Source organism: Coregonus clupeaformis, chromosome 8 (genome assembly GCF_020615455.1).
Source record: "Coregonus clupeaformis isolate EN_2021a chromosome 8, ASM2061545v1, whole genome shotgun sequence".
Taxonomy (NCBI): domain Eukaryota; kingdom Metazoa; phylum Chordata; class Actinopteri; order Salmoniformes; family Salmonidae; genus Coregonus; species Coregonus clupeaformis.
In genome coordinates, this window is record NC_059199.1 from 19398620 (window position 1) to 19414805 (window position 16186).

Sequence of the window (16186 nt, forward strand, 5' to 3'; positions counted from 1 at the left end):
TAAACAATTTAAAGGCAATGCTACCAAATACTAATTGAGTGTCTGTAAACTTCTGACCCACTGGGAATGTGATGAAAGAAATAAAAGCTGAAATAAATAATTCTCTCTACTATTATTCTGACATTTCACATTCTTAAAATAAAGTGGTGATCCTAACTGACCTAAGTTTTACTAGGATTAAATGTCAGGAATTGTGAAAAACTGAGTTTAAATGTATTTGGCTAAGGTGTATGTAAACTTCCGACTTCAACTGTGTATGTATATATATATGTATGTATGTATGTATGTATGTATGTATGTATGTATGTATGTATGTATGTATGTATATATATATATATATATATATACAGTGGGGGGGGAAAGTATTTACTCAGCCACCAATTGTGCAAGTTCTCCCACTTAAAAAGATGAGAGAAGCCTGTAATTGTACACATCAACTATGACAGACAAATTGAGAAAAAAAAATCCAGAAAATCACATTGTAGGATTTGTAATGAATTTGTTTGAAAATTATGGTGGAAAATAAGTATTTGGTCACCTACAAACAAGCAAGATTTCTGGCTCTCACAGACCTGTAACTTCTTCTTTAAGAGGCTCCTCTGTCCTCCACTCGTTACCTGTATTAATGGCACCTGTTTGAACTTGTTATCAGTTTAAAAGACACCTGTCCACAACCTCAAACAGTCACACTCCAAACTCCACTATGGCCAAGACCAAAGAGCTGTCAAAGGACACCAGAAACAAAATTGTAGACCTGCACCAGGCTGGGAAGACTGAATCTGCAATAGGTAAGCAGCTTGGTTTGAAGAAATCAACTGTGGGAGCAATTATTAGGAAATGGAAGACATACAAGACCACTGATAATCTCCCTCGATCTGGGGCTCCACGCAAGATCTCACCCCGTGGGGTCAAAATGATCACAAGAACGGTGAGCAAAAATCCCAGAACCACACGGGGTGTCACGCCCTGGCTCTAGGGACTCTTTTATGTTGAGCCAGGGTGTGTAGAGTCTATGTTTTGTGTTCATTGTTTCAGTTTTAGTTCATGTGTTTCTATGTTGGCCGTGGTGGTTCTCAATCAGAGGCAACGTGAATCAGCTGTTGCTTGTTGTCTCTGATTGGGAACCATACTTAGGCAGCCGTTTGGCACTTGTGTTTTGTGGGATCTTGTTCCGTGTTGGTTTGTGTATGTACCCAAGGACTTCACGTATCGTTTTGTTGTTTTTGTTCGTGTGGTGTATAATAATAAAAGATGTTCGCATTCCACGCTGCGCATTGGTCCACTCCTTTTGACGATCGTGACACGGGGAGACCTAGTGAATGACCTGCAGAGAGCTGGGACCAAAGTAACAAAGCCTACCATCAGTAACACACTACGCCGCCAGGGACTCAAATCCTGCAGTGCCAGACGTGTCCCCCTGCTTAAGCCAGTACATGTCCAGGCCGTCTGAAGTTTGCTAGAGTGCATTTGGATGATCCAGAAGAGGATTGGGAGAATGTCATATGGTCAGATGAAACCAAAAGATAACTTTTTGGTAAAAACTCAACTCGTCGTGTTTGGAGGACAAAGAATGCTGAGTTGCATCCAAAGAACACCATACCTACTGTGAAGCATGGGGGCTGTTTTTCTGCAAAGGGACCAGGACGACTGATCCGTGTAAAGGAAAGAATGAATGGGGCCATGTATCGTGAGATTTTGAGTGAAAACCTCCTTCCATCAGCAAGGGCATTGAAGATGAAACGTGGCTGGGTCTTTCAGCATGACAATGATCCCAAACACACCGCCCGGGCAACGAAGGAGTGACTTCGTAAGAAGCATTTCAAGTCTGTGTTGCCCAGCGACAGCCCCAAAACATCACTGCTCTAGAGGAGATCTGCATGGAGGAATGGGCCAAAATACCAGCAACAGTGTGTGAAAACCGTGTGAAGACTTACAGAAAACGTTTGACCTGTATCATTGCCAACAAAGGGTATATAACAAAGTATTGAGAAACTTTTGTTATTGACCAAATACTTATTTTCCACCATAATTTGCAAATAAATTCATAAAAAATCCTACAATGTGATTTTCTGGATATTTCTTTCTCATTTTGTCTGTCATAGTTGACGTGTACCTATGATGAAAATTACAGGCCTCTCTCATCTTTTGAAGTGGGAAAACTTGCACAATTGGTGGCTGACTAAATACTTTTTTCCCCCACTGTATATGTATATGTATATATATATATATATATATATACACTACCAGTCAAAAGTTTGGACACACCTACTCATTCAAGGTTTTTCTTTATTTTTACTATTTTTTACATTGTAGAATAATAATGAAGACATCAAAACTATGAAATAACACATATGGAATCATGTAGTAACCAAAAAAGTGTTAAACAAATCAAAATATATTTTACATTTGAGATTCTTCAAATAGCCACCATTTGCCTTAATGACAGCTTTGCACACTCTTGGCATTCTCTCAACCAGCTTCATGAGGTAGTCACCTGGAATGCATTTCTATTAACAGGTGTGCCTTCTTAAAAGTTAATTTGTGGAATTTCATTCCTTCTTAATGCATTTGAGCCAATCCTATGTTGTGACAAGGTAGGGGGGGTATACAGAAGATAGCCCTATTTGGTAAAACACCAAGTACATATTATGTCAAGAACAGCTCAAATAAGCAAAGAGAAATGACAGTCCATCTTTACTTTAAGACATGAAAGTCAGTCAATACGGAAAATATCAACTTTGAACGTTTCTTCAAGTGCAGTCGCAAAAACAATCAAGCGATATGATGAAACTGGCTCTCTTGAGGACCGCCACAAGAATGGAAGACCCAGAGTTACCTCTGCTGCAGAGGATAAGTTCATTAGCATTACCAGCCTCAGAAATTTCAGCCCAAATATATGCTTCACAGAGTTCAAGTCACAGACACATCTTAACATCAACTGTTCAGAGGGGACTGTGTGAAGCAGGCCTTTATGGTCGAATTGCTGCAAAGAAACCCCTACTAAAGGACACCAATAAGAAGAAGAGACCTGCTTGGGCCAAGAAACACGAGCAATGGACATTAGACCAGTGGAAATGTGTCCTTTGGTCTGGAGTCCAAATTGGAGATTTTTGGTTCCAATCGCCTTGTCTTTGTGAGACGCGATGTGGGTGAACGGATGATCTCCGCATGTGTAGTTCCCACCGTAAGGCATGGAGGAGGAGGTGTTATGGTGTGGGGGTGCTTTGCTGGTGACACTGTCTGTGATTTATTTAGAATTTCTGCAGCATTGAAGGCCCCCAAGAACACAGTGGCCTCCATCATTCTTAAATGGAAGAAGTTTGGAACCACCAATACTCTTTCTAGAGCTGGCAGCCCAGCCAAACTGAGAAATCAGGGGAGAAGGGCCTTGGTCAGGGAGGTGACCAAGAACCCGATGGTCACTCTGACAGAGCTCCAGAGTTCTTCTGTGGAGATGGGAAAAACTTCCAGAAGGACAACCATCTCTGCAGCACTCCACCAATCAGGCATTTATGGTAAAGTGGACAGACGGAAGTCACTCCTCAGTAAAAGGCACATGACAGCCTGCTTGGAGTTTACCAAAAGGCACCTAAAGGACTCTCATACTATGAGAAACAAGATTCTCTGGTCTGATGAAATCAAGATTGATCTCTTTGGCCTGAATGCCAAGTGTCATGTCTGTAGGAAACCTGGCACCATCCCTATGGTGAAGCATGGTGGTGGCAGCATCCTGCTGTGGGGAAGTTTTTCAGCAGCAGGGACTGGGAGACTAGTCAGGATCGGGGGAAAGATTAACGTAGCAAAGTACAGAGAGATCCTTGATGAAAACCTGCTCCAGAGTGCTCAGGACCACAGACTTGTGCGAAGGTTCACCTTCCAACTAACAACGACCCTAAGCACACAGCCAAGACAACGCAGGAGTGACTTCGGGACAAGTCTCTAAATGTCCTTGAATGTCCCAGCCAGAGCCCGAACTTGAACCCGATCGAACATCTCTGGAGAGACCTGAAAATAGCTGTGCAGTGACGCTCCCCATCCAACCTGACAGCACTTAAGAGGATCTGCAGAGAAGAATGGGAAAAACTCCCCACATACAGGTGTGCCAAGCTTGTAGTGTCATACCCAAGAAGACTCGAGGCTGTAATCGTTGCCAAAGATGCTTCAACAAAGTACTGAGTAAAAGGTCATTTATTTATTATTTAAATTAGATATACAAAAATAAATTTATAAAAATATAAAAAGCTGTTTTTGCTTTGTCATTATGGGTTATTGTATGTAGATTGCTGAGGGGGGAAAAAACTATTTAATCCATTTTAGAATAAGGCTGTAACATAGTGGAAGAAGTCAAGGGGTCTGAATACTTTCAGAATGCACTGTGCATATATATATACATACTGTATACATACTGTATACATACGTACATACATTTGTATTTTTGGCTTTCTAAATGAATACATCTATAATTTATTGAGATGCTGTACCACTTTTAGAGCCTCTATGTACATTAACTATACCAAACATTAGGAACACCTTCCTGCAGTGTTGCAGTTCTTGACACAAACCGGTGCGCCTGGCACCTACTACCATACCCCGTTCAAAGGCACTTAATATATTTTTTCTTGCCCATTCACCCTCTGAATGGCACACATACACAATCCATCTCAATTGTCTCAAGGCTTATAAATCCTTCTTTAACCTGTCTCCTCCCCTTCATCTACACTGATTTGAAGTGGATTTTACAAGTGAAATCAATAAGGGATCATAGTTTTCACCCGGATTCACCTGGTTAGTTCATGTCATGGAAAGAGCAGGCATTCCTAATGTTTTGTATATTCAGTTTATTTTGAGATCCCTGCAACCACCGAATAGATTGAACATGTAGCTACTGCATATGTATCTCGGATAGGAAAATGTTACTCATTCAAAGTAAGTGTAAGAAATTCAATTGTATTTTCGTAGAAGTCCTTGCTGCTTGGTTTTGCACTTATGCAGTGATGTCTTGGTGTGAGAGAGAATTTGCTGGCCTTGTGTATGTTGTGTGTGTGTGATGCTAAACCTTCAAAATGTCTTGTTCTTTCATGCTCCTTTCCTTCTCTATGTCTTCATTGTCTTACCCTTGTCTTTTGCTGTAACATTGTAGAACTTGGGACTAATGGAAAACTAAAATATTATCACACAATGACCGAGGAAGGTAAGCCTTTTCAATAGATTCTTTGAGTCACTTTTCCCATCTGTTTTATTTCTCTCTCCATTTTGATTACTTTGACTCATGCTTCATTATTTTGTGATTGTTATGTATGCTTTTGTTTGTTTGATTACCTCTCTCTACGAGATTTCACTGACATAAGTGCAAATCATTGTCCAATGGCCTTTGTTGTAACTTAATTTTTTGCCCATTTACATTTTATGTTATTGTTCTTCATGCTCAGAGGTATTTTACTGTTGTTTTAGTGTTTCTTCATTGATAGTATTTGTTAACATGTATAATTGTGTTTTGTTTGTCTAATACTATTTAAAATTTGTCAAGCTGAAGTTAATAGGTGCAGTGTCAACCATACAGTTCTCGAAAAGTTTGTGAGAGATTTTTCACCCACTCTTTTTAGATCTTCGAAAGGGTTTTGCCTTATGGGTCTAAATTTGACTGTAATTTAGCAGGCAGAAGGGCCGTGCTAAGTTATTTTCCAACTACAGATCTGCTAGTGAGTGGATATGCACTGTCCTGGTTTGGGGTTACTTTCAGCCCCAAGGCCTTGTCATTGACCAGAGAAGATTGGTATGGGTATCGGCTATTTTCCATGCTAACAGATACACAGACATGCCTGCCCAAACATACGCAAGCACGCACACAGACTCCCCCAAAAAACATTAGAACATCACATCAGTCCTTTCTCTCTTTCATCTTGGAGACACAGATCGGCCATGCCTCAGCACACTCTCGGAAGTCCCACAATCGGCAGTGAGAACGGAACCGCGTATGCAAGTAAGATTTACGTCAATGATTTTGGCAAAGTGGAGTGACTCATCCACCCAGGAATTGCATAACAGGTGGCACTGTCAGAAAACCGAGTAGCCAAAGAGAGAATGTAATAATGGTAACTGGGAAAGGGCTGTCCTCCAATGGTGAGTCAGGCTAGAGGCAGCAGATGTGGAGGGTGTGTGATCCATATCAGTGTGTCAGAATGTATTAACGAGTGTGTGTGCCGAGCAAGTGTGTTGATTGCTACAGACAGCGAATAGAAAAAGAGGGGCTGGGGGGAAGCTCTGTGGCACTGGGTTACTGTTGGACAGTTCATGATTCTGCTGGAAGGTCACACATGGTGACAAGGTACATCTCGATTACTCACCACAGCAGTCCTGACGAATTAGCCAACCTTGGAAGCTTTCATATTGATTGAAATGCACTAGCCTGATTTGAAAGTATGACCAACATGCATGGACTGACTTTCATGCAGCTTGCCCATAACAAGCGCACATGTATGCAGCATGCCCATATATGCATTCACGACCACTTCAGTAACACGTGTGATGTAGTTCAGACCCTTGACTTGTAGCCTGTAAGCCTTATATAATAATATAATACAGTGCATTCGGAAATTATTCAGACCCCTTCACATTTTGATACGTTACAGCCTTATTCTAAAATGGATTAAATTCAATTTTTCCTCATCAATCTACACACAAAGCGAAAACAGGATTTTATCAATTTTTGCAAATTAATTACAAATAAAAACAGAAATACCTTATTTATATAAGTATTCAGACCCTTTGCTATGAGACTCGTAATTGAGCTCAGGTGCATCCTGTTTCCATTGATCATCCTTGAGATGTTTCTACAACTTGATTTGAGTCCACTTTTGGTAAATTTAATTGATTGGACATGGTTTGGAAAGGCACACACCTGTCTATATAAGGTCCCACAGTTGACAGTGCATGTCAGAGCACAAACCAAGCCATGAGGTCGAAGGAATTGTCCGTAGAGCTCCGAGACGGGATTGTGTCGAGGCACAGATCTAGGGAAGGGTACCAAAACATTTCTGCAGCATTGAAGGTCCCCAAACACCACAGTGGCCTCCATTATTCTTAAATGGAAGAAGTTTGGAACCACCAAGACTCTTCTTAGAGCTGGCCGCCTGGCCAAACTGATCAATTGGGGGAGAAGAGCCTTGGTCAGGGAGGTGACCAAGAACCCAATGATCACTCTGTCAGAGCTCTAGAGTTCCTCTATGGAGATGGGAGAACCTTCCAGAAGGACAACCATCTCTGCAGCACTCCACCAATCAGGTCTTTATGGTAGAGTGGCCAGACGCAAGCCACTCCTCAGTAAAAGGCACATGACAGCACGCTTGAAGTTTGCCAAAAGGCACCTAAAGACTCTCAGACCATGACAAACAAGATTCTCTGGTCTGATGAAACCAAGATTGAACTCCTTGGCCTGAATACCAAGCGTCACGTCTGGAGGAAACCTGGCACCATCCCTACGGTGAAGCATGGTGGTGACAACATCATGCTTTGGGGATGTTTTTCAGCGGCAGGGACTGTGAGATTAGTCAGGATCGAGGGAAAGCTGAGATCCTTGATGAAAACCTGCTCCAGAGCGCTCAGGACCTCAGACTGGGGCGAAGGTTCACCTTCCAACAGGACAACAACCCTAAGCACACAGCCAAGACAACGCAGGAGTGACTTCGGGACAAGTCTCTGAATGTCATTGAGTGGCCCAGACAGAGCCCGGACTTGAACCCGATCGAATATCTCTGGAGAGACCTGAAAATAGCTGTGCAGTGATGCTCCCCATCCAACCTGATAGAGCTTGAGAGGATATGCAGAGAATAATGGGAGAAACTCCCCAAATGCAGGTGTGCAAGCTTGTAGCGTCATACCCAAGAAGACTCGAGGCTGTAATCGCTGCAAAAGGTGCTTCAACAAAGTACTGAGTAAATGTCTGAATACTTATGTAAATGTGATATTTCCTTTTTTTCTTTTTAATACATTTGCAAAAGTTTCTAAAAACCTGTTTCTGCTTTGTCATTATGGGGTTATTATGTGTAGATTGATGAGGGAAAAATGATATAATCAATTTTAGAATAACATGCGGACTACACCGCTCGCGGTCGCGTGCGTATGCGTTGCACAATACATTTACACATACATGTTATTCAATCATTGCACCCACTGCCCACGCACGTCAATGAACTTGGTGTGTGTGTGTTAACACTTGGCGTTGCAAAAGCCATGTTCTACCGACTGAGCCACATAGAACCGCTGCCTGGACCACTGCCGGAGCTGTTGTGAAGGAAGTTTTCAATACAGGACCTCCCTCCCTCACCTACCGTCAACCATCATGTCAATGCGGAGCTATACAGAGCCCTCCACATTGTTACAATGCGGTACAAAGCTCAATTTGGCCTCTGCGTGCTTCTGGAGGCTCCGCAATTGTGTCACGCCATTTTACCACATTTTCGGATTAAGCATAAATTGGTTCTTATGCAATAATGGGGATTTCCAGCAAACTCAGCTTTTACACCTGCTAATATACTGCAGCTTTATTGATGTGCGGGTCAAAATTACGTTTTAGGTGCTCATTTGAATTTTCTGAATTTGTTTGTAATGAATAACATGAGATAGTAATTGGCACACAGAGTGCAGGTGTATTGATACATGTCTTCAGCAGTGGCGTGTAATCATGGGAAGCCAGGCTTCTCCAAAAATAGTAACAAGAAAAACAATGTAATGTATCTTTTGTCTCTCTGTTTCATAAATGTCCTTCAATTTGCAAGAGGCTGGATGTATCTCACCAGAGAAAGCATCAGAGTGAATGAAACAGCACCCCATTGTCTCAGTATGTGTAGTGTATATATCTTATGCTGTCTGGTCAAAAAGAGTATGAAATTGTTGCCGCCCGTAGCATTGAATGCAAGGCAAGCCAGCAAGCATTTGGCCTCCCTTGATAAAAAATTATCTCAACGCTGATTAGCTATTATTTTATTAAACTGAGTGAGCTCAGCTGTGACTGGTCTTGGAGCACCCAAAAAAGAAATGTCAAGGGAAGCCAGTTTGGATTTGGCTTCAGACCAATCACATCACATCAAAAGCCAAATGTCATTGACAGAAAAAAGACTTGAATTGTTGCAGTTCGTTGTGTTGTTGTCCTCTGGTGGCTAGCTAGTTAGCTAAAATCTGCCCTTTTCTAAATTAGCCATGGATGGAGATAGGGATTTTGACTTGTGGTTTTACTTAATTCTCCATACTGGCCAATGATTATAATGGCGGTTCTGATCCAACCATACATTCATTCATTGTGCCCCTAGCCTGAGAGGATGGAAGTTCAACACAACATGTAGCTAGATGTAGTATGCTAATGTTAACTAGCTGGCCTGGCACATCGTTGCCCATGAAAGGAAGTTAGGCTAGCGAGCAAGCATTTTAGTCAGGTAGCCTAGTACAACAAAAACTAAAAGCATGTACTGTATGACAGAGTCATAGACCATTTAGGCAACATGAAAGAGGAGGATGGCATTGACGTTTCTCTACAAGTAGCGTGACATTGCTGGCTCATTAGTACATTACATGACATTGACTTCAAACTGTCATTTGAATAATGATGTGAAAACTTGCTTGTGTTCTTTTCCTTTGAACTAAGATAGGTCTGGAACCATGAGAAAAGCAGAGGAGCCCTGAGTCCAGGCAATGGACCTGTGAAGGTGACACAGGGCTTGCGTCCCCTAGTTAACTCCCCGATGGTTGTGTTGCAGGAAAATTCAGAGAAAAGGCATCCATCCTTCAAAAGATTGCCAAAAAGAAATGCCAAGTAGAGGACAGTGAGAAGGCCAATGGAGTAACCAGCCGGTCAGGTGAGTGGTCTCTACTCTGGGGGTCTAGTGTAGTCCCATGTGTTAACATAAGTGAATGATATCAGAAACACAAACAAGTTAAAGAGCGATCTCTTTTTCTTTACTATTTATTTCTCACACACACACTCTCACAAATATTTGTATGTTTGGCAGTTGGCTAAACAGACAGCCGACTATACAATAAAAATAAATCCATTCAATGCTCTATATTGTTTTGAAACCATGTAATTGTTAGATATTTATTATTATATAACAGGTTCTGAAAAATCTTTTGAAATGCAGTTAGAAGCTATTCGATAATCTCCAATAACCACCGTCATTATTTGGCCATGTTACAAAGTACAGAAGTTCCAAACAGTCATTACGCCTGTCCTTACTAGCATGCCCATCTAGTGATTATCACGCTGTCGAAGGAGTGCCAGTTGTAACTTGATACATCAAATCTCAATACGCCAACTCCGGGCTCTGACGAAAACAAAAAACATGGTGGACATTTCGCCCTGCTCTGTATCTGTAACCAGTAGTAACCACCAACTTCAGTTTAATTTATCTTAAATTAACAGACTAATCTAACATTCCCACACCCTACTCGCATAACCCCTGATGCTGGATTGTTAGCTCCTTGAGGTTTTGCCTGATCTCCTGCGTTTTCTAATAAAACAGCTCAGCTAGCTTTTGTGAAACGCTAATACCATTGCCGTTGTTTTGTTCGCATAGGCACAAATATAAAGTAATGTTGATTTTGTACAGTCATGGTCAAAAGTTTTGAGAATGACACAAGTATTGGTCTTCACAAAGTTCGCTGCTTCAGTGTTATGAGATGTTTTTGTCAGATGTTACTATGGTATACTGAAGTATAAATACAAGCATTCCATAAGTGTCAAAGGCTTTTATTGACAATTACATTAAGTCTATGCAAAGAGTCAATATTTGCAGTGTTGACCCTTCTTTTTCAAGACCTCTGCAATCCGCCCTGGCATGCTGTCAATTAACTTCTGGGCCACATCCTGACTGATGGCAGCTCATTCTTGCATAATCAATGCTTGGAGTTTGTCAGAATTTGTGGGTTTTTGTTTGTCCACCCGCCTCTTGAGGATTGACCACAAGTTCTCAATGGGATTAAGGTCTGGGGAGTTTCCTGGCCATGGACCCAAAATGTCGATATTTTATTCCCCGAGCCACTTAGTTATCACTTTTGCCTTATGGCAAGGTGCTCCATCATGCTGGAAAAGGCATTGGTCGTCAACAAACTGTTCTTGGATGGTTGGGAGAAGTTGCTCTCGGAGGATGTGTTGGTACCATTCTTTATTCATGGCTGTGTTCTTAGGCAAAATTGTGAATGGTCTCAGGATGCTTTACTGTTGGCATGACACAGGACTGATGGTAGCGCTCACCTTGTCTTCTCCGGACAAGGTGTTTTCCGGATGCCCCAAACAATCGGGAAGGGGATTCATCAGAGAAAATGACTTTACCCCAGTCCTCAGCAGTCCAATCCCTGTACCTTTTGCAAAATATCAGTCTGTCCCTGATGTTTTTCCTGGAGATAAGTGGCTTCTTTGCGGCCCTTCTTGACACCAGGCCATCCTCCAAAATTATTCGCCTCACTGTGCGTGCAGATGCACTCACACCTGCCTGCTGTCATTCCTGAGCACGCTCTGCACTGGTGGTGCCCCGATCCTGCAGCTGAATCAACTTTAGGAGACGTCCTGGTGCTTGCTGGACTTTCTTGGGCGCCCTGACGCCTTCTTCACAACAATTGAACCTCTCTCTTTGAAGTTCTTGATGATCCGATAAATGGTTGATTTAGGTGCAATCTTACTAGCAGAAATATCCTTGCCTGTGAAGCCCTTTTTGTGCAAAGCAATGATGACGGCACGTGTTTCTATGCAGGTAACCATGGTTAACAGCTTCCAGACTGTTATTCTAACTCAATCAGCATGACAAAGTGATCTCCAGCCTTGTCCTCGTCAACACTCTCACCTGTTAACCAATCTTAACGAGAGAATCACTGACATGATGGCAGCTGGTCCTTTTGTGGCAGGGCTGAAATGCAGTGGAAATGTTTTTGGGGGGATTAAGTTCATTTTCATGGCAAAGAAGGACTTTGCAATTAATTGCAATTCATCTGATCACTCTTCATGACATTCTGGAGTATATGCAAATTGCCATCATCAAAACTGAGGCAGCAGACTTTGTGAAAATTAGTATTTGTGTCATTCTCAAAACTTTTGACCACGACGGTACACAGTCATGGGCTATCTTAATTTGAACAGCTTCTCACAGCAGGAAAATAATCCTGCAGCAACAGGAAATGTGAATTATTATGTGAATTATAATTAATGGACATTTTTGTAGGGGTTGATACAGTGAGGGAAAAAGTATTTGATCCCCTGCTTATTTTGTACGTTTGCCCACTGACAAAGAAATGATCAGTCTATAATTTTAATGGTAGGTTTATTTGAACAGTGAGAGACAGAATAACAACAAAAAAATCCAGAAAAACGCATGTCAAAAATGTTATAAATTGATTTGCATTTTAATGAGAGAAATAAGTATTTGACCCCCTCTCAATCAGAAAGATTTCTGGCTCCCAGGTGTCTTTTATACAGGTAACCAGCTGAGATTAGGAGCACACTCTTAAAGGGAGTGCTCCTAATCTCAGCTTGTTACCTGTATAAAAGACACCTGTCCACAGAAGCAATCAATCAATCAGATTCCAAACTCTCCACCAAGGCCAAGACCAAAGAGCTCTCCACGGATGTCAGGGACAAGATTGTAGACCTACACAAGGCTGGAATGGGCTACAAGACCATCGCCAAGCAGCTTGGTGAGAAGGTGACAACAGTTGGTGTGATTATTCGCAAATGGAAGAAACACAGAAGAACTGTCAATCTCCCTCGGCCTGGGGCTCCATGCAAGATCTCACCTCGTGGAGTTGCAATGATCATGAGAACGGTGAGGAATCAGCCCAGAACTGTCAATGGTCTCAAGGCAGGATCTTGTCAATGGTCTCAAGGCAGCTGGGACCATAGTCAGAGTAGAACTGGGTGAAAGTGTTGTGGTCAGATGAGACCAAAATGGAGCTCTTTGGCATCAACTCAACTCGCCATGTTTGGAGGAGAAGGAATGCTGCCTATGACCCCAAGAACACCATCCCCACCGTCAAACATGGAGGTGGAAACATTATGCTTTGGGGGTGTTTTTCTGCTAAGGGGACAGGACAACTTCACCGCATCAAAGGGACGATGGACGGGGCCATGTACCATCAAATCTTTGGTGAGAACCTCCTTCCCTCAGCCTGGGCATTGAAAATGGGTCGTGGATGGGTATTCCAGCATGACAATGACCCAAAACACATGGCCAAGGCAACAAAGGAGTGGCTCAAGAAGAAGCACATTAAGGTCCTGGAGTGGCCTAGCCAGTCTCCAGACCTTAATCCCATAGAAAATCTGTGGAGGGAGCTGAAGATTCGAGTTGCCAAACATCAGCCTCGAAACTTTAATGACTTGGAGAAGATCTGCAAAGAGGAGTGGGACAAAATCCCTCCTGAGATGTGTGCAAACCTGGTGGCCAACTACAAGAAACATCTGACCTCTGTGATTGCCAACAAGGGTTTTGCCACCAAGTACTAAGTCATGTTTGCAGAGGGGTCAAATACTTATTTCCCTCATTAAAATGCAAATCCATTTTTGACATGTGTTTTTCTGGATTTTTTTGTTGTTATTCTGTCTCTCACTGTTCAAATAAACCTACCATTAAAATTATAGACTGATCATTTCTTTGTCAGTGGGGAAACGTACAAAATCAGCAGGGGATCAAATACTTTTTTCCCTCACTGTACATTTTAAAGTGGAATTAACTAACTTTAGAAGCCTTTTTAAACCTTGAATACACTACAATTTGCATTTCTTGCTGTGCATGAAAATTCTCTAAAACAACAGAGAGATCAAATTAAGATAGCACATCTCTAAGAAGAGTTGTCATCTTAGGTGAGTAATTGGGGAGCTCTATCTTGGTAGGTGATCTGTCTATGGTCCAAATCACTGATACAGGTCCCCAATGATATTTATAACCTGGCATTATGCCTCAAAAGAAACCTTGATGGTCCTCGCTATTTATCAAATTACTATAGGTGGAATTTGATGGTTTTTTGGCTGGGGTCAAAATGACCCCAAAAGATTTGTATTTTTTAAAAGTCCATATTGATGCAGAAAATCTAAAATATTTTTCTAGTTATTACGAACAAGTTGACTGATATTAGGAACAAGTCGACTGACAAAGTCCTGAAGTAAGAATGGCATTTAGAAGTGCCAAATCAATTGTGACTGTTGTCTTAGAGCAATGTTTTGTTCAATTGAGCCGCTGCCAAGTGCAATTCAGGTGTGTTTTCACTTCAAAGAGCTCTGACACAATGGTCCAAAAGATACTCAGAGGCCATAGAAAGAGCTTTCATGCATACAATGTTCCCATTCAGACAAAATCAGAGGGACATGGATATTTATTACAGAGACAAAATTAAGCTAACAGTGTGACATATTACAACATATTAGCATCTTAACAGAACCCAAATTCATGACAAGTATCGATAGCTGCTGATGCTTTGTTCTCTCTCTCATATCTCATTTAAGATTAGAAGTCCATGTTGCTGGTTAAATGAGTTTCTACTTTTAAAAATATTGTACTGTAGTCCAATTTTTTTTTAAATATAATTAATATACAAATGTGTAGTGTAATGTCTTATTTACACAGAATGTAATATGCCACTAGTATATCAAATCTACAGTTGAAGTCGGAAGTTTACATGCACCTTAGCCAAATACCACTTTATTTTAAGAATGTGAAATGTCCGAATAATAGTAGAGAGAATGATTTATTTCAGCTTTTATTTCTTTCGTTTGCGTAAAGAAGTGTGTACAATGTTTATTTTCTGAGGGCAATTCTCATCATAGTAATTTCTTAATGAATGAATCTCTTGATTGATCATAGCAGCATTTTACAGTGTTGTTTTACTAATATTACTCTGTATTCGATTAACTTGCTACACCGATCAGTGAATTGGCTTTTTTGCCTACCTGTATTCATGGGTTGCACCTCCATCACTTGGTCATGCCATTGTTATGAAAGTTCTACAGACGCCTCAGCAATAGTCACGCTCAAAGGCGAGTGTGACCCAGTCATTCTCAACATTGGTTAATGACCGTTTCGTCTAAATTACACTATAGTGGCCTGGAAATACGATGACATGTCTAAAGTAGGCAAATAATTAGTAGGAAACAACTTTGCCATTATGATGTCGTAAAATGTACTTTAGACAGATGGCAATGTTGCCATTAGCTAGCAAAGTTCTTTAAAAATAGCTAGCAATGCAAACTATAGCTAGCAAAAATGTGGTGCTGTCCCCTCATTTTAGCTAGCTAGCTAGCTAGAGTTATACTGCATATTATACTGCATCACAATGATGACAAAAGGTTTTCCTATTAAATATTTGTCTCTTTTTGAAATGTCATCGTGTTTCCAAGCCACTATAATGCACTTTAGACTAAATCTTTATCAGCGCCAATTCAGAATTAATTGAGTAGAACGTTCAGTCGGGTGCCTAAAGAGAATCTTCATTACAATATTGTGATGCAACGTGCAACCCATCTATACCACAATTACATTAATTGGTCTCCATGTTTTCTCTTTTATGATATGCAGATAAGAATCTTCCAAACAGCTCAAATGTCGAGGTGGAAGTCACACCACCAATGAATGGCACTGCAGGACAAGAAGGGGAAGCTGCGGTAAGAAACCCATTTTAGGGGCACACACACACACACAAACCAACATAGACCCAACCGCAAACAAGTGTGCACACAACTCAATAATTCCCATCCCTCCAATTGGGCACATAGTTACTAAGGTAGACAAATGTTGCTTTCATGTGCTAAAAACACAGACATTTACAGTATATAGATACATGGTTAGGAAATCTTTTATTTGATGGTTTGATGCGGTTTTCATGTAAAGGTACAAACATGTCAGAGTTCCGAACGACCTCAATTCCCGACATGTTCTGAGGTCTTGTACAGTTGAAGTCGGAAGTTTACATACACCTTAGCCAAATACATTTAAACTCAGTTTTTCACAATTCCTGACGTTTAATCCTAGTAACAATTCCCTGTCTTAGGTCAGTTAGGATCACCACTTTATTTTAACAATGTGAAATGTGAGAATAATAGAAGAGAGAATGATTTTCAGCTTTTATTTATTTCATCACATTCCCAGTGGGTCAGAAGTTTACAGACACTCAATTAGTATTTGGTAGCATTGCCTTTAAATTGTTTAACTTGGGTCAA

General features: G+C 41.1%; 1 protein-coding gene across 2 annotated transcripts in view; it reads left to right on the top strand.

Moving 5' to 3' along the window:
* LOC121571236 (sodium/potassium/calcium exchanger 2) overlaps positions 1-16186 on the top strand; it is a 216926-nt gene that overhangs the window by 143248 nt on the left and 57492 nt on the right. For both annotated transcript variants that reach the window (XM_041882578.1, XM_041882579.1), the window contains 2 exons: positions 9750-9848; positions 15546-15631. In XM_041882578.1, the coding sequence (XP_041738512.1) occupies positions 9750-9848; positions 15546-15631 (185 nt within the window). The remainder of the gene's footprint in view (positions 1-9749; positions 9849-15545; positions 15632-16186) is intronic.